At 38.7% G+C, this 26,740-nt stretch overlaps 1 protein-coding gene and 1 pseudogene across 1 annotated transcript; both read left to right on the forward strand.

Moving 5' to 3' along the window:
* Nucleotides 1-485: 485 nt before the first annotated feature.
* On the forward strand, nucleotides 486-2,233 carry LOC112654886 (tigger transposable element-derived protein 1-like; annotated as a pseudogene).
* A 5,673-nt stretch (nucleotides 2,234-7,906) lies between these two features.
* Nucleotides 7,907-26,486, forward strand: LOC112654499 (non-POU domain-containing octamer-binding protein-like). The gene is given in 5 exon segments (XM_025439076.1): nucleotides 7,907-8,069; nucleotides 25,130-25,365; nucleotides 25,465-25,632; nucleotides 26,077-26,140; nucleotides 26,143-26,486. Coding segments are annotated over 5 exon segments (975 nt in total).
* The last annotated feature ends 254 nt before the right edge of the window (nucleotides 26,487-26,740 follow it).

Consider the following 26,740-nt stretch of genomic DNA (forward strand, 5'->3'; position numbering starts at 1 on the left):
CTGCCTTGCTTTCCAAACTCAACTCCTATCACTTCTCACTTCGGCACACTAGCCTTTCTGCCAGTTAAAAATGTATAGGAATACCTTATTTTATTTCACTTCATAGATACTGCATTCTCTACAAATTGAAGTTTTGTGGTAATTTTGCATTGAGCAAATCTATCAGCACCATTTTCCCAAAAGCATTTGCCCACTTTGTGTCTCTTTGTCACATTTTGGTAGTTCTCGTAACATTTCAAAATTTTTCTTTATTCTTATATTTGTTACAGTGATCTGTTAGCAGTGATCTCAGATGTTACTATTATAGCTGTTTTGGGGTGCCATGTACCACACCCATGTAAGATAGTGAAATAACTGATAAATGTTGTGTCTGTTCTGACTGTTCCATTAACCAACCATTCCTCCTTGTCTCTGTTCCTTTCCTCAGGTCTCCCTATTCCCTAAAACACAACAATACAGAAATTAGGCCAATTAAGAATCCTGCAATGGCCTTTAAGCATTCAAGTGAAAGGAAGAGTCACACATCTCTCATTTAAAATCAAAGGCTAGAAATGATTAAGCATAGAAAGGAAGACATGTCAAAAGCCAACATAGGTGGAAAGCTAGGCCTCTTGCACCAGTTAGCTGAGTTGTGAGTGCAAAGGAAAAGTTCTTGAAAGAAATTAAAAGTGCTGCTCCAATGAACACACAAATGGCAAGAAAGCACAAGAGTCTCATTGCTGATATGAAGAAAGTTTGAGTGGTCTGGATAGAAGATCAAACCAGTCACAATATTCTCTTAAACCAGAGCCTAATCCAGACCAGGCACCCTAACTCTCTTCAATTCTGTGAAGGCTGAGAGAGGTGAGGAAGCTGCAGAAGAAAAGTTGGAAGCTATCAGAGGTTTATTCATGGGGTCTAAGGAAAGAAGCTGTCTCTATCACATAAGCATGCAAGATGAAACATCAAGTGTTGATGTAGAAGCTGCAGCAAGTTATCCAGAAGATCAGGCTAAGATAATTAATGAAGGTGGCTACAATGAACAACAGATTTTCCATGTAAATGAAACAGCCTTCTACTGAAAGAAGATCCTATCTAGTACTTTCACAGCTAAAGAAGAGAAATCAATGCCTGGTTCAAAGTTTCAAAGGTCAAGCTGAGTTTCTTGATAGGTGCTAAAGCAGCTGGTGATTTTAAGTTGAAGCCAATGCTCAATCCGAGGCTCTTAAAAATTATGCAAAAAATTATGCAAAATCTACTCTGCCTGTGCTCTGTAAATAGAACAATAAATCTTGGATGACAGCACATCCATATACAACATGGTTTACTGAATATTTTAAGCCTACTGTTGAGACCTGTTGCTCAGAAATAAAAATTTATTTAAAATTATGACTGCTCTTGGACAATGCACCAAGAGCTCTAATGAGGATGGACAATGACATTACATTTCCATGTCTACTAGCACTATACCCATTCTTCAGCCCATGGATCAAGGAGTAACTCTGACTTTCAAATCTTATTAATTAAAAAATACATTTCATAAAATTATAGCTTCCATAGATACTGATTCTTCAAATGGATCTGAGCAACACAAATTAAAAACCTTCTGGAAAAGATTCACCATTCTAGATGCCATTATGAACATTCATGATTCATGGGAAGGGGTCAAAATACCAACATTAACAATAGTTTGGTAGAAGCTGGTTCCAAACCCCCATGGATGACTTTGAAGAGCTCAAGACTTCAGTAGACGAGGTAACTGCAGATGTGGTGGGGGAAGCTAGAGAACTAGAATTAGAAGTGGAGCCTGAAGGAAAGAGCAAACTGCTGCAATCTCAGAGTAAAACTTGAACAAATGAGTTGTTGCTTCAAACACTGAGCAAAGAAAGTGGTTTCTTGACATGGAATCTACCCCTGATGAGGATGCTGGGAAGATTGTTGAAATGACAACAAAAAGGATTTAGAATATTATACAGATTTAGCAGATAAAGCAGTTGCAGGGTTTGAAAGAATCAACTCCAATCGTGAAAAACATTCTCCTGTGGGTAAAATGCTATCAAATAGCATCACATGTTCCAGAGAAATTGTTCATGACCAGAAGAGTCAACTAATGCAGCAAACCTCATTATTGTCTTATTTTAAGAAATCATCACAGCCACCTTGACCTTCAGCAGACACCACCCAGATCAGTCAGCAGCCATCAACAATGAGGCAAGACCCTCCACCAGCAAAAGGATTCTGACTCACTGAAAGCTCAGATGATGGTTAGCATTTTTAGCAGTAAAGTACCTTTAAAAGTACCTTCAACCACAGAGCCAGGGAAGGGGCGTCAGCAGGGAGGACTCAGGTACTTCAAGCTGCCCCTCTCTCCCTGACGTCCGTGGCCTGGAGAAGCTTCACAGGATGTTCAATGGGTAATGAGTTTTGAGTCCTCAGGGGTGTATGCTGTGCCCAGTGGGGCAGTGATCACCTGGGCCCCTTCTGCTGTGAGCAGACACCCAGGCCTGGTCTAGAAGTGTTTGTTAGCTGGCCCCCACCAGGGGAAGCACAGTTCTCTGCCTCACCTCGGGTGACCTCTTAGAAAGCTCTGATTCTAAACCTTAACTCTGAAGAGTCCATTTGAATTTGGTATCTTTTTTTTTTTTTAAATAAAAAAACCTAGCTAAGACATAAAATAATAATAATAATAATAAGATAGGTACATTGTTTTTTCTAAGACATAATCTATTACACATAATATACTACAATATAGTGTAAATATAACTTATTTATGCACTGAAAAAAAAACAAGAAATTCATTTGACTCATTTTATTGCAATATTCCAGCTACCCAATATCTTAACATATTTAATTGTATAAAATACAAGGTATCTCGGCAGGACTTCATGGATTTAGCCTCCTATCCCAACCTTTCCACCATTTGTTTCAAGATAGGCCTAGATCACTACGAACTTAATCTTTGGCAGAATTAACATTTGTCCCATACTCTATATGGACTCTTGCTGTCCACCAGCAGTGAAATGAACAGCATGAAATTGCATCCAGAGGTTGATTTACAGTGTCAATAAATTTGTTATCTCCAGGGAACTCCTGACCACAAAATCATTATCTAATTAAATTAAAGGGTAAAAGCACAAAAGGCTTCCTAATTCAGGTCACAATAATCCCGGCAATGAAAAGAGCAATGGCAGTCCATTAACTATCTTACCAGGAAAAACAAAACAAAACAACCAAATCTTAGGTCCTTGGCTGCTCTGATAAGATAGCCCCAAAGCCCTTAGTATATTGTTCTGGACTTACAATGTTTGCTTCTTACTATGGGAAAGATTTTATTTCCAAAACAACCCATCAAAATGTGAATAATTAAATTTCCATATGAAAAATTCATTTGGAAATAGTTTTGTTGCCTATCACAATAGAAGGGACATTTCTTCAGGTATGGAAGGACATTCTGAAAGCCCTCTTTTAAAATGTTAATTTAGAAACTTAAAACCTAAATCTTGAAGTATGTACCTGGACATTAACTTATATGCTTATAGTCCCTAAGCATGAAGTATAAATACAAAAGAGTTTGATTCATGACTTCTTTTACATCATAAGATCCTAAAAACACATAATATTCTGTTAAAAATTATAAACACAATTTTCTTAAGGAAATCTATAAAAGTCTGACCAAGTATTCACAAAGGAGAGACTAATTAAAATGAATTAATGCATATAAAGGGAGGACTTTAAATTATAATTTATTTAAAACTTAACATATGGAAAACTCTAGTTCTTTTGACAAAATTCATTTTAAAATTTTGCTACTCCATTCTGATGAAATAAAATAATACAGAGCCAAGGAAATTACAGTACCACTATGAACATAACAAAAATTCTTACTAGTATACACTGATAAAAGTTAAGAAAAACTTTTTAAATATATACCAGGATGATAACAGCTTACATGTGAAAGCTGCCAAACAAATTTCTCTGTAGTGTTAGTTTTCAAAAACCTCCAGAGACATCAAGCAGAGAAAATCTTTTAAAATTAAACATAACACACAGCTAAGAACCATTTGTGATGTGTCATTAATGGCCCTTAAAAATAAAAGAGAAAAAAAAATAAAAAAAATAAAAGAGAGAGAGTATAGAATGAATTTGCCAGCTTTGCTAAAAGTATATGATAAAATAATCCTAATTATCCTAATAATAATTCATAGGAGTTATCACCAATAGCTACCTGGAACATCTATATTTTCAGGAGAGATTTTCTGAAAAACAAATGTGAATACATTATATTTCTGGAGTTGAAGAGCTTCTAGCAACAAATTTTGTATGACAAGTTTAACCTATCCACGTTTGCTTGTGATTTGAAAAGCACACAAGGGCAGTTCTAAGTGGAACACAAGGGCCATGGAGAAATGATCAATGACATGAAATGATGGAAACATTAGAAGGACATGAATATAGAGAAATATTCACTGGATTTGCCAAAGAGGAGACCATCAGTGACCTCAGAGAGGGAAGTGGGAATGGAAGCCAGTCTATGAGGAACTGACTTGAGTGGGTATTGAGAAATTCAGGCAGTAATAGATTTAAGAATGGCCAAGAAAGGTAGATTGGGAAAGGAAAATATTAGGCTAAAATGACTGCTTAAAGGGATTATAAACCATGTATAAAGTTTGCAACCATTTAGAAGAGAGAGTAGAAAAGAACCATTCATTTTACAAAGCAAGAAATTTTGCCTCCAGTGTTTCCTTTATAAATAAGTCACAATAGGAGACAGAAGGCTTTCATATCAAAGAAGACATGTAGAGATATCTGTGCCGATGTGACATAGACCATATTCTTAGCTTTTGAAAATCTGTCTCTGAGTCACTGGCCAAGAGGGCAAGAGCAGAGATATTGCAAAGATACATATTGCCTTACTAAACAACACAAGTAATATCACAGGTCTGCTACTTCTCAAGTAATACTTTCCTTCATACTTTCAATTTAACACTTTAACATGTTTTTCAAAAAATAGATTCTATATAAAGTTATTGGATGATACAAAATATTTAGAATATGACTATATTAAGTCAAAAGACTTATATAAAGCCAAACTTTGGTCACCAAAATGGCCAGATGACTGACAGCATATCCGCCATTCAGCATTCATGAAGTTATCTCCATAAAAAGAATTCACTCTCTTAAACTCAGCAGCAGTCAAAATGAAATTAAAATAAAGTGTAATAATCCCAAACACATGCAGTTTACCGACTGGCCCTCACTATTTCATAAATAGAGGGTGCTTGAAACCTGCCCTTCAGTTGTTAATAATAGCCTGCCAAGAGCTTCTAAAGCAAGTAGGAAGGAATGGGGGAGTGAATTTGTGATCTGAGGAGGAGATACTGTATATTTGGAAAATTCCATTTAAATAACCCAATTGTAACAAATCCCCTCCTCGGATCCCCATTCTAGGAGACTGAAAAGCAGTAATTAGAATGGGTGGGCCGAGAAAGTCAACTAAACACAGATTGACAGATAGGCCTACCAGAAGAGGCATCCCATGAACTTCATTATTCCAACAAGAATGTCTTTATTTACATAGCAAAGTGGGTATATTGTGTTCAGCAAAGCTTTTCAATAAGCAGAAACATGCTGCTAAAAGAATAGCCCACCACCACCGAGAACTTCTAATTTAAAGATACAAAAACCAGTGTGACAATTATTCCTGTAATCCCCACAGAAAACAGTGAAATAGCTTTCTTCATGAGCCTTGCAAATCACAACCATAGCAACTTAACATGTGCAGTCCCATATGGGTCCACTGCTTCCAAAATGAGGCCAAGAACTTGGGAATTCAAACTTTACATCAGAACTAGAGAAAAACTGGACATAAAATAGTTTCGTATTGAAGTTAAATTTTAGAAATTCTAAAAGCAAATCTCAAATAATAATTGTGTATATTCTTGCATCTTGTTATACTGTTTATATGGGCGTAGTTAGATTTTCTGATCTGTTCTATATCCCCACAATGATGATCAAAGGACTCACTTTGACAATGGTCATTGCAAGTGTGCATGTGGTTATATGTGGGTATGTGTGTTTTATTTGAGGGGTTTTTTTCATTGATTCTGAATTAAGGAGAATTTTCAAAAAGAAATTTCTCTTGCTATGAATAGCCACTCAATAAGGGTAACACTGGCTGTGGAAAAGGACTATTTCCATGGTCTACTGGTTTACAATACACACTCTGATAAATCAAAAAGTGCTGATGTACTACCAGAAGTCAATAATGTAGGACTGGGTCCCTTTTAATTAAAGATTCTTGATGGGTCTTATTTTTCTCATATATCATATGACAGACTGAACTAGATAGGCTCAAATCCTGGTTCTACCACTTAATTTCTATACTTTTTTTTAATTTCTATACTTTCAAACAAATTACTTAACTTCTCTATGCCTCAGTTTCCCTATCTGCAAAATGAGGATAATAATAGTGAGTACCTCATGGAATAAATTAATAAATAAAAGCAACCAAAACAGTACTGGTCTGGTAGTAACTGCTCAGTAACTGTTCTCTGTAATGTGTTCTGTGTTGATCAAGAGACCACTATACAGCACCTCTTAGCTGCTCCCAAACCTGTGACTGCATGAAAAGTGTACCAGTGTGTTGTATTGCCTTATTTAAGAATTAAACATTAGGGCTAAAAATTCCAACGAAATATCACTTTCCTAATATTTAGTGCCAACCTACTGGTAAGGCAATAAATTAGAATATTTATCTGGTATTTTTAAATCAGTACCTTGTGATCAAAACTTATACTCTTAAAATAAACCCAAATGTTATTTCCATTAGAAAAAAAAAGTAAAACCATATTTGGAGCTTACCTTCCTTCCTTATCACTACCCTTTTGTGGCTTGTATATCTTTTCTGAGTTTCTATAACTGGAACTCTAGAGTGATTCAAGAGTATAAGTTGGAAACATCCTAACAATGATTACTCAAGAAGGTATAAGAAGCCTACAAAGGAATTAGAGTAAAGAACCTAGCAGCTGAGCCTCTTTTAAGGACCTCAACACTTTTAGGGAAAAAAAAGAGAGAAACATTTTTATGCATTTCAAATTAATCCACAATTCATTCATTGAATAAATATCTATTGGAAATGCTACACACTATTCTAGAAACCACAGGTCCACATGTAAATATGCCCCTACCCTTAAGGAGCTTATACTTTAGTGGGAAGACAGTCTGGTAAACCACCAATTACAATACAGTATGACAACAGAACTATTAGAGGTATGTACAAGATACAAGAGAACATAAAAGAAACAGGACTCAATGTCTACCTGGAGGTGTCTGAGAAAAATTCACAAAGGAAAAAAATAAATGGAAAAGAGATTTTCTTAGCCTGGGAAGGATGAAACAGTATTCCAGGCAAATGGAATGGCATCTGGTCAAATCCAAAAGCATGAAAATACCTGCTTGATGTGCTTCAAAGAGATTGATATTGCTAACAGGTGAACTATGAGTGGAGAGTCAGAGCTAGGAGAAAAAACTGGGCCGGATTGATAGGAAACAGATCAGTCATATCTGTCTACAAAATTCAGGCTTTATTCTACAGGTGATACACAAGGAACTATGACAAAGAGACCAATACTAGTTTCAAGTTTGCAAAGGTCACTCTAGCCACAAAACAAACTCTAGATCAGAAGAGAAGCAGAGTAAGAACCCTATGCTGGAGATGTTAAGTGCCTAGTATAAATCAGTAGTCACAATAAATTGAAATGCAGGTTTGCTCAAATAACCTATTTAGGAACACAAACTTACAGAATTTGGTAATTTATAGGATAAAGCTTGAGAAAGAGGCAAGAATAACGCCAAAGCTTCTATCTTGATTTAAACAGGTGAAAGATCCGGGCAGAAAGAAGAGATTTGTGACTCCAGGTTAGGACACATGAGGCGTTTGTGGAATTTGCAGATAAAAATGTTGGATTTGCAGGTGCAGATGTTAGATCTGGAAGTCAGGAGAGAGATTTGGGCTAAAGATAGAGATTTGGATATGAAGACAGAAAGCACAGTTCAAGTGATGAACATGAATGGGTTTGCCCAGCTAACGGGTAGATGATAGAAGAAAGGACCCATGCTGTATGAGAGGTGAGCCAAGTCAACAAAATTCCTAAGGAGAGATGGAAGCCATGGAGACCACAGAGAGAGGGAACAAGTGGTTGTTGGTACCAAACGTTGCTGCTGGGACATGAAAAAGCACAGGAGGGAAAAGTTTACAGAATTGGATTACTAAGGAGCCATTAGTGCCTTTCAGAGGAGTGGGGAGGGAGAGCAGCTGAGTAGTGTGGGTTGTTTGTGAGGCTCAAACAGGATGTAAGCAAAGAGAGGTAGCAAATCCAGCTCTCTCTAGATGAACACACATTATCTTATGCACGTGGCAAATACACACTCACACTTTCAGCCCATGTGTTAAAACCATGCTAGGCTTGAGTAGATGGTTATGGTAAGCTGCCATCTATGCGATATGCCAAGAAGCCCCTTTCCCCCTGCAAAGACCTTTCCATCAATTGACCAATGCCTGAAAAATCTGATAGAACACAAAGCCTTTCTTCATATAATAATTAGAAATAAAACTTATAACTTACCTTAGAGGAGGTAAAACATGGGCACGTTTCAGTTTAAGCTGGACATTACCTTTGCTAACCCTTATCTGAGAGAAGGTTTGGGCAGGGTAAGGAGCCAGGAAGAATCTGAGAACCCTGGGAGAGAGGACAGAAAGGAAAGCCCAAAGTTACTGAAAATAAATTTTACCTGTCCAAAATTGTATTTAGTTCTACCCCTGTCTTCCATGGTTTTAGAGGTCACATTGTCATAAGCACAAAGATGCAGATTCCTAACCACTGGGAGAAGAATTCTTTCCCCTGGTTGCCAGAGAAGAGAATTACACTGACTAGTAATTTCACATTGTCTAAATTCCAGATAGCTTTAAATAAAAAGTCTACCCTTATTCTCCAACCCACATACTCATTTTCAGCTTCTACCTAATAATCTTGACACATTTCATTTGGTTTTACGGGGTTTTTTTTAAATATCTCTTTAGCATTAGTTAATTTTTTAATTGCCAAGAAAAGTTTTTAAAATCTATTATGGGTATTATGATATGGAACTATTAAGCTTGAACATATATACTGACTTTCAGATCTTTTTGAAACCTGTCATAAAGTCTTAACTTTTTTAAATACTCTGCTACTTTCATGAGCCTTCTAAAAAACCACTCATCAGAGCCATTTAGAAAGAAATATGACATTAAAAGGAGGCAAATTTTCCATGTATTATACTGCGATTTAGTAGTGCTCTCCCATTAACTCTAAATGTGTCTTCCAACCAGTGTGAAGTAGTCATGGTTTATTTGAGCCTGATGGAAAAGGTCTATTAAAACAATAACTTGAAAATAATCTTCATAGCTAACGTGTCACTCATTGAAGAGATTAAGGCAGGAATTCCACAGAAGGCTGTGGCTCCATCTGTATCAAGGAAACGAACAACCAAAGGGAATAACGATGTTTGACTTTTTGTGCACAGAGAACCTCTCTCTCAGGGGGTCTCGGAGAACTAGGGGAGACTTGGAAACAGTCCATGGAGGAAAAGGTCTCAGAGCCTGTGCCTGCCACAGGCTGTGAACCGCCCGCATAGACTGGCTCTGCATTTAAAAAGAGAAATGTTGGCAGTTGGATACGGAAAACAAAAGGAACAGCTTTAAATTCTTTAAAATAATATCCAGCAGAGTTGCCTATAATACAGCTTGCTGGCAAACAGATTAAGACGTTCTGAAGATCAGATTCATGTCCCCCAAGTCATAACTGTTGTGTTCATTAGTTCAAGCCCAGAAGACACAGCTATAAGGAGGGTTTTCGTTATGACATCTTCCGGACTCTCTCGTAGCTTTTGCAAGGTTAAGGCTTTTGGTGCTTGAGTCCACCAACTCCTTTCACCAGAGGTCCTCCCTTTCTATTGCCCTACACCTATTTTATCAACAAACTTCTCAGAGGCAAGTTCTATCCTATCTACTTTTACTCAGTATAAGTATATTCCTCAATCACCATTGCCTCATCACGCACCTCCCCCCTACAAAACTGCTCTAATTAGAGTAACCAGTCACCTTCCAATTGCCAGTCCAACTCTATTTCTCTCTTTGCCTCTCCTGCTCTTCTGCAGCATTTATGTTGTTAATTGTCTCTTCCATTGCTCTCCAGGCCCCTCTTTGCTCCTGCTTCTCCTCCTCCTGCTCTGATCATTTTCTTTCCTAACTGGCCTCTACCTCTACTCTTAGTGGTTCTCATGTTGACATATTGAGTCCTCTTCTCCGTTCACACCACCTCCTCTCCCCTTATGATCTCAGCTACCATCTATACAAGGCATGAATTTCAAATCTTCATCTCTGGGCACTCGGGTGGCTCCTCGGTTGAGCATCTGCCTTCAGCTCAGGTTGTGATCCCCAGGGTCCTGGGATTGAGTCCTGCATCAGGCTGCCCATGGGGAATCCTGCTTCTCCCTCTGCCTGTGTCTCTGCCTCTTTCTGTGTGTCTCTCATGAAAAAAATAAATAATTTCTTTAAAAAAAAAAATCCTCCTCTCCAGCTCCAGTCTCTCTCAAGATCCAGACACACAGGTCTATCTTTATGTTTCATAGGTTCTTCTCACATACTATGACTAAAACTTATATTAGTTTCGTCCCACCCCAACCCTCTTCAAAACCTATTCTATTTTTGTTTTGTTTTGTTTTGTTTCTATTTTTCTTTATCTTAGTTAATGGTGATACTCCAAATGTAAAATCCTAGGAATGTTTTGTCTTTCCTCCCTTCCTCTCACCCCTGATACTCCAAAGAGTCACCAAAACTCATTAGTTCTATCGCAGAAAAGATTCACAAATCAGCACTCTCCTAGTGCTGCCTCTAGCTTAGACCAACCACTCTTGTCTGTCAAATAGATTGATGAAATAACCTCTTAGCTGGTCTTCTGCCTGCAATGTCTCCCCATCCTGGAAGCATCCATATAACTGAACCTATAAGCAACTACTGGTCCTGTCACCCCCTAGTATAAAGATTCCCACTGTTGCCTTCAGATGTAGTTCAAGCACCTTAAAAAGGCACACAAGACCCTCAGTCTGGCCCCAGCCTACTTCTCCAGTCTTAACTGCTGAACAAAGTATTTACATGTAGTCACATAGGCCTTCTCATTTACTCCCTTTGAAATCTTAAACAAATCCCTTCACTGAAGGACCAACACCTTCTAACTGTCCACCTTATTCACTACCTTAGCATAGTGTATCTAATTCTTTATTATCACTAAAACCTCTGGTCCCTCCATAACACCCCCTCCCCATTTATTTCCAAACTATTAGTTGCCTTTTTTTTTATTAGTTGCCTTTTGAGCTAGAGGCTCATACCTATATGCCTTCGGTTAAGTCCTCAATATTTCCTCACCTCTCTTGCCCTCCTGGTCTTATTTATTCTATAAAACCCAACTCTGGATCAATCCAAATATATGAATTCTTTGCTCTTATTCCCTAGGGGTAATCACCCTTATCAGTTCTGTTCTCAGAAATAAGTCCATTAAATTTTATGGAAATAGCTTATAATAGCAGTAGGTGTCATTATACTACATGAGAAATTAATGAAAGGGATGATACTTAGAATATTCTCTGATGCTGCTACAAAACTTTGAGCTTTTTGTTGGGAAAAAAAGCACCTATGATTTGTCCAAGAAAGGCTTTGTCTTAGGCAATGCAAAGTTTGAGCCCAGATTCAGGATTTTAGGCAAGTTGGCTCTCTTTCCAGCCAGCCTACATGCAAGTCTCATTAGATCAAATCCTATGTACCAACATTTTCAGATGAGTTTCTGACTAATTAATTGATTGAAACTAATAGTGATTAAATAATTGCAGAAAGTTACATCCTTCTTTTGGTTCTCTGGTATGAAGATGAAAAACATTATTCTTTGAATAGCAAATTCACTTACAGAGAAAGAAGACTGCCTTCCTTTCTTTCATGTAGGTGATATCTTGTTAAGATTCATTACCAATTTCACCTAGTACAGAGTAGGCCAACCTAGATTCCAGGTGAGGGTCCTACTTGAGGTGAACCAAAAGCCAAAGAGTGTTAGTATATTTGTGATTCTGTTGAAATAAGAAAGCCAAGGAGTAAGCACAAGGAATCATAAAGAGAACAAGCACCTACCACAGAACCCTCAGGACAAAAACAGAAGCAAAACTGTTGTAAGCAACAGAAACAAATTTCAAAGGGTAGCTGGGACACTTCAACCCAAATTTCAACAGCTGGGATTCCAGAGTCAGAATCAGGCGGTGGAAGATCCCATCCCTGTTTCAGGTAGGTAGCCTAGAAGAATCAAGTATGGCCTTGGAAACTTCATGAAGCTCTCATCTCATATTCACTATACCAGGCAATCTCTGAACACCTCTGTTTGATCACTATCCCCACAGTTGGCTTTAGCAGTTCCCAGTCATCTATATTTGTGTGGAGTACCAAAAGATAAGGACTCATTTCCTTGCCTCCTCAGAAGATGTTGAGGTTATTTTTTTTTCCAGCAAATAGTACATAAATCTTGAATCACCATCACCAAAACTAAGGAATCTTAAGTTTTATTTCCTCCTGCCAATATCTGTGTTAGCGTGTCAGGCCAGTTTAAAAAAAAAAAAATAGCCTTGTTTTCACACATGATCATTCAGTACTATTTTGAAAGTCCCAGTTGCAGTCTCCCTTTAGAAGGCCTTAAGACATGGCCTTCCAGAGAGAGAGGAAAAGGAAAGGAAGGGTAACAGAGGGACCACTGCATGCCAGAGAGATAGAGAAAAGAAGGAAGTCATTCATCTGACTCATTTTCCTGGCAGCATTAATTCATGATTCTTGGAAACTTTTGTCAGGAAAGTGGGAGGAAACAGTTCAAGAATTCATAGAATCATTTAAAAAAAAAAAAAAGAAGAAGCAAGAATAGGGATATACATTGCATCCAATGTCCAGTTCTATCATTTCATAGATTCTGAAGAAAAGACAATGAAGAAAAGGAAAGGGGAAAGAGGATAACATTTACTGCAATCCTGGTCTTAGCCAATTATTTTATATATTTGTCATTTCATTCATCCTTTTTAAAAAAAGCTATGAACTAATGACATTTCCATTTTACAAAGATGGAAACTAAGGATCAGCAAGGTTAAGTACCTGTTCTAAGGGCACATAGCTAGTGAATGAAAGAGCCAAGATTTCAGATTTTTCTGGATCCAAAGCCTCTTTCCACAAAGTGGTACTGGAAGGTTAAAAGACTGTCTTAGACAACATAACCAGTTAAGGGAGGGCAGCCAGGTCTCCTGACTCCCCACCTCATAGTCTGGTAATACTGCAATTTCCTTTTTTTTTTAAGTGAGGACAAACAACACTGTGAATTAAATACACCATTCAGCATGGTGAACACCATTCAGCATGGTGAACATCTATCAGTTTTTGCCTGCCCAACCCTGCTTCTCCCACCTTCTCTCCAGCCCCTGCTTCATGTCTGCCCCAAATTCACCTTTGTGCTGGACAACTCACTGACCCTAACTTGACAATTTCCCTTCTCATTTCCTCCCCTCTCAAAGTATGGGTCCTTTCTCTCATTCTCTGTGGATCAGGTGTCTTCTAAGGAACTGATACATTCATTTAAGGAATATGTTAACTAATAAAGGCTTAATGCTTTGATGTATTGTAACCACACAGCCATCATTCACATGGTAATATCCAGCTACACTGTAGTAGCTCAAGGGATTCAAGTGTAGGGAATATCAAGCCTGAAGGATATCCAATGAAGGGTACTACCTTCAAAGGCTTGGGAGCTTTTTAATCAGAAATTTTAGACTTCTGCTAGTACCTTCTTCCCCCAAACCTGGCTTCTAAAGTAAAATGCATTGTCAATCAATATGTATTTCTTGACTACCTAAAGTGTGCTTAGCACTGTGCTAGCACTCTAGAGAGATGACAGGTGAAAATGAAAGATTTTAGGCACCATTCCTCATGTTAAGTGGCTCCCACAAAAATATTCATGAATCAAGCATGTTGGCATCCAATAACCTACTAGATATCCTGAAACCATCTCAGACTCAACATTTCCTCCCTTTTCCAGTAAAAGCTCCACATTATGCATATGTGAAAACCTGCATGTGTAAATTGGCTCGTGAGCACCATCCTCCCAATAACCTAGATACAACAACTCTGCTCTTTTCTCAGCCATTCAGTTGTCTGTCCTGTCCGTTCTAGCTCAGCCATGTCAATTAACCATCCTCCTCTTTCTTTTCTCACTTGCTGCAATTTTCTCACTTGCTGCAATTGTGATCATCTCTTTGCTCAACTGTTAAACTGATCTCCTCATTTATAGTCTCTTCCTCTCTTTACTAGCCTACTTACACCCTGGTTTAGTTTAACCTTCCTTAAGTGCATCTCTGTCTGCGTCACTACTCTGATGAACAGTTTACAACTAAATTCTGTGCCTGGCACTCAGAACCCTTCATGATTTGGCCCAGGCCTATCTTTCTAGTCCTAGCCACCATTCACTTCCCTTTGATAAACTTTGTTACACTGTATTCATTGAGCCAATTCATGTTTCTTACAGGACAGGAATTCCTGCTCATGTGCCTCAGTCTATCCCTTACCCAGGGAGGCTTTCCTTCCTCCTCTTCACGGCACATCTCCTCCCAAATTGTATCCATTCCTCAAGGGTCTATTACCATTTCCACAGAAGCCACTGCTCTGTCTTTACATGCTCATAGGACTTTATCTGATTATCTAAAAGGATATGCCAAACAACCACTACTTAGTCTCATAGTTATTAGCGTATATGTCTCATCTTTTTGCTGGCCTGGAAGCTCCTTAAAATGCAAGACTAAAATTTAATGCAGATAGAGTCAAATGCTTTGGTGGTGGACAGGAGATCGATATTGCTTTCTATCTGGAGAAGTCTGGGACAAAAATAAAGAAGGGGTAGATTTGAATTGATCCTTAAAGAATGAAGAAAATCTGAATGTATGAAGACTGAAAAGGTCTGTTCATGAGAAGGGACAATGGGGTGGGGGGGCAATTTTGAAATAAGGCTAACTTATATATGATGTTTATAAAGAAAAGAGTTGTGTAGTTTGTTTAGAGTAAGTGAAAATTTGCTTTCTAGCTCACCAAAGTGCTATCAGAATATTTAACTCTTTAAGCATAACATTTTAACTTGGGTTGCTTTTAAACACAAGTAGTTAAGAGAGTGGATCTTGAGGTGTTTAAACAAACACCTCAGATAGAGTACTTTGACTAGTGATCTGTAGACTGTGTTATCCCCCTAGCACTTTTCAAGATTGGCCTGGAGAAGGAAAGAAAGGGAGTGAGAATAGCCAGTAACATTGGCTCATGGCCATGTCTAGGCAACATTGTCTAGTGACTTGCCAGCCAAACAATCCTTGCAGTCTACTAGAAGAAACAGTGAGCAAAGAATAATAAACTCATCAGTGAGAAGATGCAAAAGATCTAAATTGGCCTTAATCCACATCTGAAGATTCAATTATTAAGCTTGTACAGCAGGTTATTAACTCGTGTCATATTGCCACACATTTTTCTATAAATTGTCTTTGGTTGAATTATGAACACAAAGAATCTTCATGAAATATTTTTAAAACATCCATTGCATTTTTTTAAAAGATTCCACTTATTTATTCATGAGAGACACAGAGGGAGAGAGGCAGACACAGGCAGAGGGAGAAGCAGGCTCCATGCAGGGAGTCCGATGTGGGACTCGATCCTGGGACTCCGGGATCAGGCCCAGAGCCAACAGCAGACATTCAATGGGTGAGCCACCCAGGTGCCTCATCCATTACATTTTAAAAGTATGTATGCTGCCTCACTGCTTTTGTGTTACTTCTATTATTTCAAATAAAATGAAAGAAGAAAAATGATCTGTTTGGAAAATTCCATTGAGGAAATTCGATCATATCTTCATTCAACAAACATTTATTGCATACTTCCTTTATGTCAGGCACTTTTTTTCTAGGCACTGAAAGTGCAGCAATTAATAAAACAGACAAAAATTCCTGCCCTGGTAAAGTTTACATTCTCGTATAGAGACACAAGCAATAAACAAAATCAGTAGGTAAGTTATGTAGTTAGAAGGTGGTTAGTGCTATGGAGAAGAATAAAATGGAAAAAGGGGAGGGAATAGCAATTCCAAATAGGATGATGAGGGAAGTCCTCACAGAGAAAGTAACGTTAGAACAAAAAAGATTTGGGAGCCCTAAGCAAATTGGGCATGTGATTATCAGGTGGCAAACATTCCAGACAGAGAAAATGACAATTACAAAAATCTTGATATGTCCAGTTAGGAAATGAATAAGTCATAAGGACATAATATACAGCATGGTGACTATAATTAATAAAACTGAATTTATTGCATTTTTGAAAGTAGCCAAGAGAGTGGATCTTGAAGGTTCTCATCACCAGAAAAAAAATTGTAACTATGTATGGGGACAGATGTTACTGGACTTATTATGGTGATCATTTTGTAATATATACAATTATTGCATCATTACATCATATACCTGAAATTAATGTTATCTCAATTATATCCCAATTAAGAAAAGATTTTGAAACAGAAGCAGATAATTGAGGAAATATAAGAAGGTCACCATGACTATTGCTGTCACTGGGGATTTGAGGCAGTAAGGAATACCTCTGGTACAATATACAAAGATGCCACAGATGGGGGAATATGTAGTTCAGACTGATGGGATTGGGGGTGAAAAAAACCCCAGGTAAAATGATATGGAGTGACTCTTTCTATCAAATAATAGCCAAGAGAGGAGTTGGCCTCAGGAGAGAGGGGAGCGCTACCTAAAATGAAATTACAGCCTTCCTGCTACAAGAGCCACAGGATTTAGGGAGCAGGTTAACGAGCATAGAGGGCAGCACCCAGCAGTACAAGGGTTGAAGGCTTTGACTTCCACCACTGGAGAGGCCCTCTTACTCTCCCACACTGGTCTCTCCCTTTTGCATGTGAGCTCCATGGAGATCATATGCACACAAGCACACATTGAGAAAGGGGTTTTATAAGAGTGCTGGCATTAACATGCAGTCTGCATGCTTCATCTTTAGCAAGGCTGGTTATGTTTTCTCTAATAGTTTAATCTTTCTCAAAAATTTGGCAGAAGGACAGACAGACAACTTGGGTTGGAAGACTGTTCCATATAGAAGGTATTCTGAGAAATGCTGAGAGGAGAGTGGTATCCCAATAAAAAGCAGTATACCTAAATCTAGGAAACTGAAGAGACCTGGGGGAAGACTGTACTTGAAATGAGTAAAATATAACAGTGTGGGGACGCCTGGGTGGCTCAGTTTGTTAAGTGCCCGCCTTCAGCTCAGGTCATGATCCCCCGGCCTGGGATGGAGCCCCGCACCAGGTTCTCTGCTCAGTGGGGAGCCAGCTTCTCCTTCTCCCCCTACCTGCGGCTCCACTTGCTTGTGCTCTCTATCAAATGAATCAATAAAAATCTTTTTAAAAATGTGAACAAAATCTTGACTTTACAAAGGCCCTTACAATTGGTTGCATTCTTGAACAATATTCTTCTAGCATGTCGATAAATAAACAACAAACCACAAATTTAACTTCATATCTTAAGCCCAGTATAAGCATTTAACTCATTAAATGTTTTAAGATAGAACAAAAACCGAATTATTAAATTCCATTACCAAGTGTTAAAGATAATCTGTCTAAAACCCATTAAAATATACATGCTTGAATGCTCCTTCATTTCAACGAGTTGGAAAACAAAAAAATGAAAAACTTTGCTTCACTAAAAATATCCATGCCAAATTGAAAATATGTATGGGGAAGTTGTCACTTAATAATAGCCAGGCAAATTCTTTCAAAATACCAGAAACCAATATAACAATAATTATTATTCACTTGAAAGCTCTGAGCTTAGCATGACTTCTACACTTGTGTTAGCGTTAGGTGATCACATTTGATTCTGTCGCATTTCACAGTAAAGCAATGTCATGTATAATGATATTATCAACGTCAGAAAAACATAACTATTGTAACAGGATATCTTAATCCTGCTAAATTAGTGGTTTGTCACTAATTTGCTACAGCACTAATTTTATCAAAGTACAAACACCTTGTACAGCAATCCACCTGCATTTACTAGGATTAAAATCTAACCCTTTTCTTCAACAACACTGCCACCTTCTGTTTAGTGTGGACTTTACTTTTATTTCTATGCCTTAAAGAGCCGTGAAATTCACCTGATTCATATATACTTAAAGTTAACCATTAGAAGACCATAAAAATATCTAATTGAGTCCTCACATTCTAGAGATGAGGGAACTGAAGCCCAAAAGTAGTAAGTCTTACAGACATTCTACTCAAATTAGAACTCACAAATTATTGATTCTCTTCTGGTTCTCATCACGGAGACATATCTATTATTAAATCAGAGTGGAGATGTTTTATCAAGACCTTAATAATGGTTTTCTCCAAGCATGGGATTGGTTTATTTTATATTACATAAATGTTGTACCATGAGCAAACATTATGCTTTCAATTATAAAAGATTTGTATGTTTTCTGTATCTGGCCTTAAATAGAAAAATTATTTTAAACCAGTAAAGCAGGTGATAACTAAAAAAAAAGAAAGAAAAAAGAAAAATTATTCTTTTACTTTTCTTTCACTTCTCAGTTACTAAAACTTCTGTCAAATAAGGCACAATTCCAGTGTAATGAAAAGGTTCTAGAAAAACAAGGGACAAGAAATATATATATTTAGGAATAACTAAACAAGAATTGTTATGGTATTTTATAAGTTGGTAAACCTATAGCTATATATAAAAGTAAGTAACTTTATATATAACAAACTCATTTAGCAGGGTTGGGGGTATTTTTGTTTTGTTTTATACAAATTTGAATGTCTCATTTAGCTAGGTTGAGTATAAACAGGATTTGTATTTCCAGTATAAACCCCCCCCCCAGTGAGCATATTACATATTTATTAATATTTTATTAAGGAATTTTGCATCTGTGCTCATGAAATTATATTGATCAGTTTTCTTTCCTTGTAATGTTGTCTGGTTTTGATATCAGAGTAAAACTGGCCTCATAAAAGGAGGTTAACCTCCTCTTCTGTTTTCCAAAAGAAGTTTAGCAAGATTTAGAATATTTCCTTTCATAAGTTTTATAGGATTCACAGGTGAAACTATCTGGGTCTGAAGTTTTTTCTGAAGCAAGGCTTCTATTTATGAATTCAAGTTCTTTAATTGATTTAGATATAGATCTATTCTGATTTTCCATTTCTTTTTTTAGTTCATTTTAGTAATTGGTATCTTTCAAGGATTCGTCCATTGCATCTAAGTTGTCACATCTATTGGCATAAAATTGCTCCTAAGTGTCCTCTGTTATCTTCTCAAAGTCTATAGAATCTGTAGTAATAGCCTCTCTTTCAATCTTGCTATTGGTGATTTATCTCACTTTTTTATTAGTCTGGTCAGAGATTTATTGATTGTATTGTCTTTTCAAAAAACTAGACTTTGGTTTTAGTATCTAATACTTATCTGATTTTTATTTTATTAATTTCTTCTCATTATTTTCTTCCCTCTACTTACTTTTGATTTTTCTTTTTCTAGCTTCTAATAGTGAACATAGAGATCATTGAACTTAAACCTCTTTAAATGTCAGCATTTAAAGGTAATTGTATGCCTAAACTCTGCTTTAGCTGCATTTCACAAATTTTGATACATTGTATTTTCATTACATTTCAGTTCTATTTGCTTTTACTTCTTGGACCCATGTGATTTTTTTATTAAGATTTTATTTATTTATTCATGAGAGACACAGAGAGAGAGAGAGAGAGAGAGAGGCAGAGACACAGGCAGAGGGAGAAGTAGGCTCCATGCAGGGAGCCCGACGAGGGACTCGATCCCCAGTCTCCAGGATTATACCCTGGGCTGAAGGTGGTACTAAACCGCTGAGCCACCGGGGCTGCCCAGACCCATGTGATTTTTGAGGGTCTATGGCTTAATTTCCAAATATTTGAAGATTCTTAAAATGTTTTTGTTACTGATAACCTATTTAATTCAGTTGTGATCATAGAACAAATTGCATAATTTTAATCCTTTAAAAGCAGTTGAGCATTTTCTTATAGCCCAGCATAAGGTCTCTTAGAGAATGTTCCATGTGCACTTGAAAAGAGTGCTTGTTCTCCCATTGTTTAAAGTATTCTGTTAATGACATTTAGATCAAATTGGTTTACTTGTTTTTTTATATCAACCAAGCCAATACTCGAGGATATATTTACTTTTTAAATTTTGTTTTCATAAATTTTAGATCACTGAACTCACCCTGGAATGTTACCCTATCAGAGCTGAATATCATTACCTAAGGTAATAAATCAGTTTGAAAGCTAGAGACCACATGATTTCTTAATGTCCCTTATTATTCTGAAATTTTATGATTAAGTTTAACATTAGACAATGTAGAATAGAAATCTTTATTGAATGGTCACTGGAAATTTGTTCTAAAATAAAAGATTAATAAAACTAAAAGGTAAAACTAAGAATTATTTATAATTTTATTATTTATAATTTAAATTATTTATAATTTTATAAGAAGTACTTATAATTTTAGATATAACTATAATTAAAGTAGAATAAAAGTGAACTTATACAGTGGTCAATGCATTTAGCCTATGGGCTTCATTTTAATTAACCTAAGTTACATGAAACAAAATTAAAGAGGCTTTGCCCCCAAACAATGGATTATGTTGCTTTGCTTCATTTTTCTAAAGCCTACTGATCTTTAATTTCTTTATTTATGCTATAGTTTCTTGCATAGAGTATGTCATAAAATCTAGACTGTAAATACAATTAGAAGTTAGTGGGCCTCTCTGAGATAATATGGAAACTGAATTGGGTACCCCACTGGAAAAATGTCTTCATTTCAAGGTCACAGCTTTACTTAGCTATTCTAATTTACTTCCTTTTCTACAGTCACCAATCATGGAAGGAAGGCCTGACATAGCAAAAGGGTACTTCTCTTCTAACCTCTAGCCCACCAGTCCAATCCTCCAACTGGATATAATGTGTTGGTGTTTAAGACATCTCTGTAATATAGCTTATCTTCCAAATTATGAAAATAAAGATCAGAAAGTGTAGCTATATTTCCCAAACAGACTTTAGCAATTTATTTTAACCATCTCAAGCTACCTAAAACTATTCAAAAAAAAAAAAAAAGTTTGTATTATTACCTGAATTCTACAATGCATGGTCCTAAGTCCTACAGTTTCCATTGCTCTTTCAGCAACCAGTCACTTGCATTTAGACTTATGGTGATGATACAGGTGATAGTAATCAGTAGATATTAGTTAAGTGTGTCTTTTAGTAGTAAGAAGTGGGAAGTATTTACTTCTAGACTTTAAATGCATTTTGATCAAACAAATGAGGTAAAAAAAAATGCATTTTGATCAAATTAGTTGCACACTAATGAATTACTACAGAATCAAAGTATATGAATATTCCAAATATTCTTCCTATGAAGGCAATCCTATTTGTATGACTTTATTTCTAAAGGGAAGTTCCTCATTGCTTAATAGATCAAACATTTTGCTGAGAAGCTTTTTACCTCCTAATATATAATGATGAACACATTTTGACAATTGATTGCAGATCAACAGAAATTGTTGCTGGTTCTTAGCAGCAATTCAAAGGGAAAACACACACACATGCACAGTAAAGATCCATATGACAGTATGCAGCAGCTTTTGCCATTTTTTATTTCACAGCTGAGGGGAGAACTTGTCTCCAAACCTCCAAGATTTCTTGGTACAGCAATAATCACTTTTTGCTGGGAATTGGTGTGTCCTAATTAATAGAAATAGTTTGGGGTAATTAAGCTTTACCACATAATGACATAGAGAAATTACCAACTTTTAAACAAGTTGAATACAGTAAAAAACACTTAACACCAAAACTACTAAACAAATTTAATTTTTCTCTGGATGCTTAAGGAGCTTCATATCTTGTGCTTCTATGTCATCTTATGAAAGCAATAATCATTAAATTATACATAAAGAAGGGATTAGAGATTCTATAGTAACTCAATTTGTTAATCATGGTGCCTGCCATGCTAGCAGCCCCTTCAAATGGAAAGTGCCTGGGCCAACAGCCTCTGTACAGTGGCAGCCTACGGCTGCTATTTTTTTTAATTTAAATTTTGTTAGATAACATATAGTGCAAAATTGGTTTCTGGAGTAGAATTCAGTGACTTATCACTCATATACAACACCCAGTGCTCACTACAAGAAGTGCCCTCCTTAATACTCATCACCTATCCTGCCCATCCCCCATCCACTTCCTTCCATCAACCCTCAATTTGTTCTCTATCACTAAGAGTCACTTATGACTTGTTTCCCGCTCCTTTTTTCTTTCCCCCTTCCTATATGTTCATCTGTTTTCTTTCTTAAATTCCACATATGAATGAGATCATATGGTACTTGTCTTTCCTCTGATTTATGTCACTTAACATAATACACGCTAGCTCCATCCATGTTGTTACAAATTGCAAGATTTCATTCTTTCTGGTGGCTGAGTGATATTCCACGGTATATATATATATATATATATATATATACCACGTCTTCTTTATCCATTCATCAGTCAATAGACATTCCGGCTCTCTCCATAGTTTGGCTATTGTTGATAATGCTGCTATATATATCTGGGTGCATTTACCCCTTTGAATCTGTATTTTTGTATTCTTTGGGTAAATACCGAATAGTGCAATTGCACTTCATAGGGAAGTTATATTTTTAACTTTTTGAGGAACCTCCAAACTGTACTCCAGAGTGGCTGCACGAGTTTGCATTCTCACCAACAGTGCAAGAGGGTTCCCCTTTCTCCAGATACTCACCTATTGTTTCTTGTGTTGTTAATTTTAGCCATTTTGACAGGTGTGAGGTGGTATCTCATCCCAATTTTGATTTGTATTTCCCTGATGATGAGTGATGTTGAGCATCTTTTCATGTGTCTGTTGGCCATCTGGATGTCTTCTTTCAAAAGAATGTCTCTTCATGTCTTCTGCCATTTCTTCACTGGATTATTTTTGTGGTATTGAGTTTGGCAAGTTCTTTATAGATTTTGGATACTAACCCTTTATCAGATATGTCATTTCAAATATCTTCCCCCATTCCACAGGATGCCATTTAGTTTTGTTGATTGTTTCCTTCCCTGCCAGAAGCCTTTTATCTTGATGAAGTCCCAGTAGTTCATTTTTGCTTTTGTTTCCCTTGCCTCCAGCAACATGTCTAATAAGTTGCTATGGCTGCAGTCAAAGAGGTTTCTGCCTGTGTTCTCCTCTAGCATTTTGATGGATCCCTGTCTCACATTTAGGTCTTTCATCCATTTTGAATTTATGTTTATGTGTGGTGAAAGAAAGTGGCCCAGTTTCATTCTTCTGCATGTTGCTGTCCAGTTTTCTCAGCACCATTTGTTGAAGAGACTTTTTTCCATTGGCTATTCTTTCCTGCTTTGTCAAAAATTAGTTGACCATAGAGTTGAGGGTCCATTTCTGGATTTCCTAATCTGTTCCATTGATCTATGTGTCTGTGTTGTGCCAGTACCACACTGTCTTGCAACAACTCTGTAATAGAGCTTGGAATCCAGAATTGTGATGTCTCCAGTTTTGCTTTCCTTTTTCAGAATTGCTTTCATTATTCAGGGTCTTTTGGGGTTTCATAAAAATTTTAGGATTGTTTGTTCTAGTTCCATGAAAAACACTGGTGGTATTTTGATAGGGATTGCATTAAATGTGTAGATTGCTTTGAGTAGTATAGATATTTTTTAAATGTTTGTTCTTCTGATCCATGAGCATAAATAAAATGCTTTTCCATTTCTTTGTGTCCTCTTCAATTTCTTTCATAAGTGTTCTATAGTTTTCAGAATACAGATCTTTTACTACTTTAGTTAGATTTATTCTTATGTATCTTATTTTTTTTTTGGTGCAATTGCAAATGGAATCAATTCCTTGATTTCTTTTTCTGCTGCTTCATTATTGATGTATAGAAATGCACCAGATTTCTGCACACTAATTTCATTTTCTGTGACTTTGCTGGACTCATGGATGAGCTTTAGCAATTTTTTGGTGGAGTCCTTTAGGCTTTCTGGATAGAGTATCATGTCATCTGCAAATAGTGAAAGTCTGACTTCTTCCTAAGGTAGCTATATTACAAAAAGTTAGCGCAACACCTGTTCATTGAACCAAAATGATCATTTGATCCATAAGAAGCCAATCCGCAATCTAGCCAGCAATCTATAATGTGTTTTGACATGAAAAAAACCAGCGCCTATCTTAGGGAATTTAAACTTGTAAAAAATATATATATTATAGCCGTCAGAGAAAGCCAGTGAAGACTCGTGGATAAATAGAGGGTGTCGGAAACTGACAGCGCAATTTATGAGTAAACCAAAATCATGAGTAAGCAGAAAGAAGAAGGTAGAGAAAAGATATACAGAGAATAGAAAGTGAAGAATATAGTCAAGAGAGTGAGCAGAGATATGAAAAATAGCTGTTACTCTGAGAACAGTCGGTAGCGGGGTGCAAAAATGCAGAGCAATAAAACCTTTAACTTGGAGAAGCAAAACCATACTCCAAGGAAGCATCATCAGCGTCACCACCGGCAGCAACACCACCGCCACCAAAACCTGCAAATGGGCAACAAGCCAGCAGCCAAAATGAAGCCTTGCCTATTGACTTGAAGAATTTCAGGAAACCGGGAGAGAAGAGCTTCACCCAACCTAAGCCAGCTCTTTGTGGGCAATCTCCCTCCGGAGATCACTGAGGAAGAGATGAAAAAACTATTTGAGAAACATGGGAAAGCAGGCGAAGGCTTCATTTAAAAATATATATATATATTTTATTTATTTATTCATGAGAGACAGAGAGAGAGAGAGAGAGAGGCAGAGACCCAGGCAGAGGGAGAAGCAGGCTCCGTGCAGGGAGCCCGACGCGGGACTCGATCCCGGGACCCCAGGACCAGGCCCCGGCACTAAACCGCTGAGCCACCGGGCTGCCCCGAAGGCTTGGTTCCTAAGGATTAGGGCTTTGGCTCAGTCCGCTGGGAAACACGAAGCCTAGCGGAGACGGCCAAAGGGCACTGGACCACGTGCCACTCGGTGGAAAGCTGCTGCGTGTCGGGCAGCCCCCGCGGTCGAACCCGTCGTCGCTGCGCGTCCAGGGCACTGCGGGAGGAGGCCTTCTCCGCGTGTGGCCAGGCGGCGAGGCTGCGTCGCCGGGGATGGCGGAGGAAGGCCCCAGGAGGAGGCGCTGGGAAAGCTCGGGCAGGCGCAGTGCAGGCTCCTCCCCGCGGAGGGGCCCCGAGGGGCCCCCCTCCCCCCCCCCCCCCCCCCCCCCCCCCGAGCCACTGCTCTCAGAGACCCTGCGCGTAGGCGGTGCGCGGGGGCTCGGCCTGCGGTGGGGAAGCGGGCGGCCCAGGGAGCCCGCGGGAGCTGGAGGAGCTGGAGGAGCTGGAGGAGCTGGAGGCTGCTGGCCAGGAGCCCCAGGTCATGCTGATGAGACGGGATTTGATGAGGCGTCAAGAAGAGCCTAGGAGTGCGGTGCCCGAGATCGCGAATCCGAGAAACCACCGAGGAGAGGAGCCGACTCCGATGCAAACGCACGAGGGCTTATTACGAGCTGGAGCTCGGGCCCAAGTGCACCCCACACGGCGGAGCAGGGACTCGGACCCCGAGGCTCAGAGGCGGAGCAGCTTTATAGGGACCAGTGGCCAATGGGATCCGCAGAAAGTTGCACAGTCATGTCGGTCCACACGCTGGTGGCCCATTGAATTACATTTTACCCTACAGTATCCGTTTGAACTGGCCTCTCGCCGAGCCGATTTCCGATTTCCGATTAGGGTGTGCCCCGGGCTTGGCTAGGGCAGGGCAGCGCCCTAAGCAAGAAGCAGGTCGGCACAAGGCGGGGGCGGCACAAAAGGGAGTCAGTCCCGCTCTGCTTGTCCAGGGGTAGGGGGTTCTTGTTCAATTCCCTGGGTCCCACAGGAGGAGGGACCGCTGCACCACCAAGAAGCGCAAAAGCAAAAGCAACTGGAGCCCAGGCAGGAGGAGGGCGCAGGTGCCGAGGGGAAGAGACGCGGCGACAGCAGGAAGGACTCAAGGGAACAGCCCCTGATGCGGGAGAACAGGAGCCAGGGACGGGCCAGGGGGCTGTGGGCGTAAACAACAGAGGCGCCCTGCCCCCTGCTCCAGGGCCAGCTGGTAGCCCAGCTCCTCCAGGACCTGCCACCACGAGGCCAGATGGAACCCTGGGATTGACCCCACCGACAACTGACCGCTTTGGTCAGGCTGCTGCAATGGAAGGAACTGGGGCAATTGGGGGAACCCCGCCTGCATTCCACCGTGCAGCTCCTGGAGCTGAATTTGCTCCAAACAAACATCGCCGATACTACTAAAAATGTCAGTGTCTAGTTTCCCAGAAACCCTTAAAAGATGGACCCTTTTTGGGCTATCCAGAATGTTGCCTTGGAGAAGTGTCAGGGATTCCTCCCGGTAGTTGGGTGGTCCTTGCCTGTACTACTCTGAGGGAGTTTACTGGAGGCTGAGCGCAAGGGAGGGGCGACAGTTAACAAATCAGGTCTGTGTTTAACTAATTGATTCTGCGTGGTGCACTCCTGAAGTCTCCTGTGATTGTTGAGGGCCTTGGGGG

The sequence above is a fragment of the Canis lupus genome, chromosome 15, assembly GCF_003254725.2.
Source record: "Canis lupus dingo isolate Sandy chromosome 15, ASM325472v2, whole genome shotgun sequence".
NCBI lineage: Eukaryota > Metazoa > Chordata > Mammalia > Carnivora > Canidae > Canis > Canis lupus.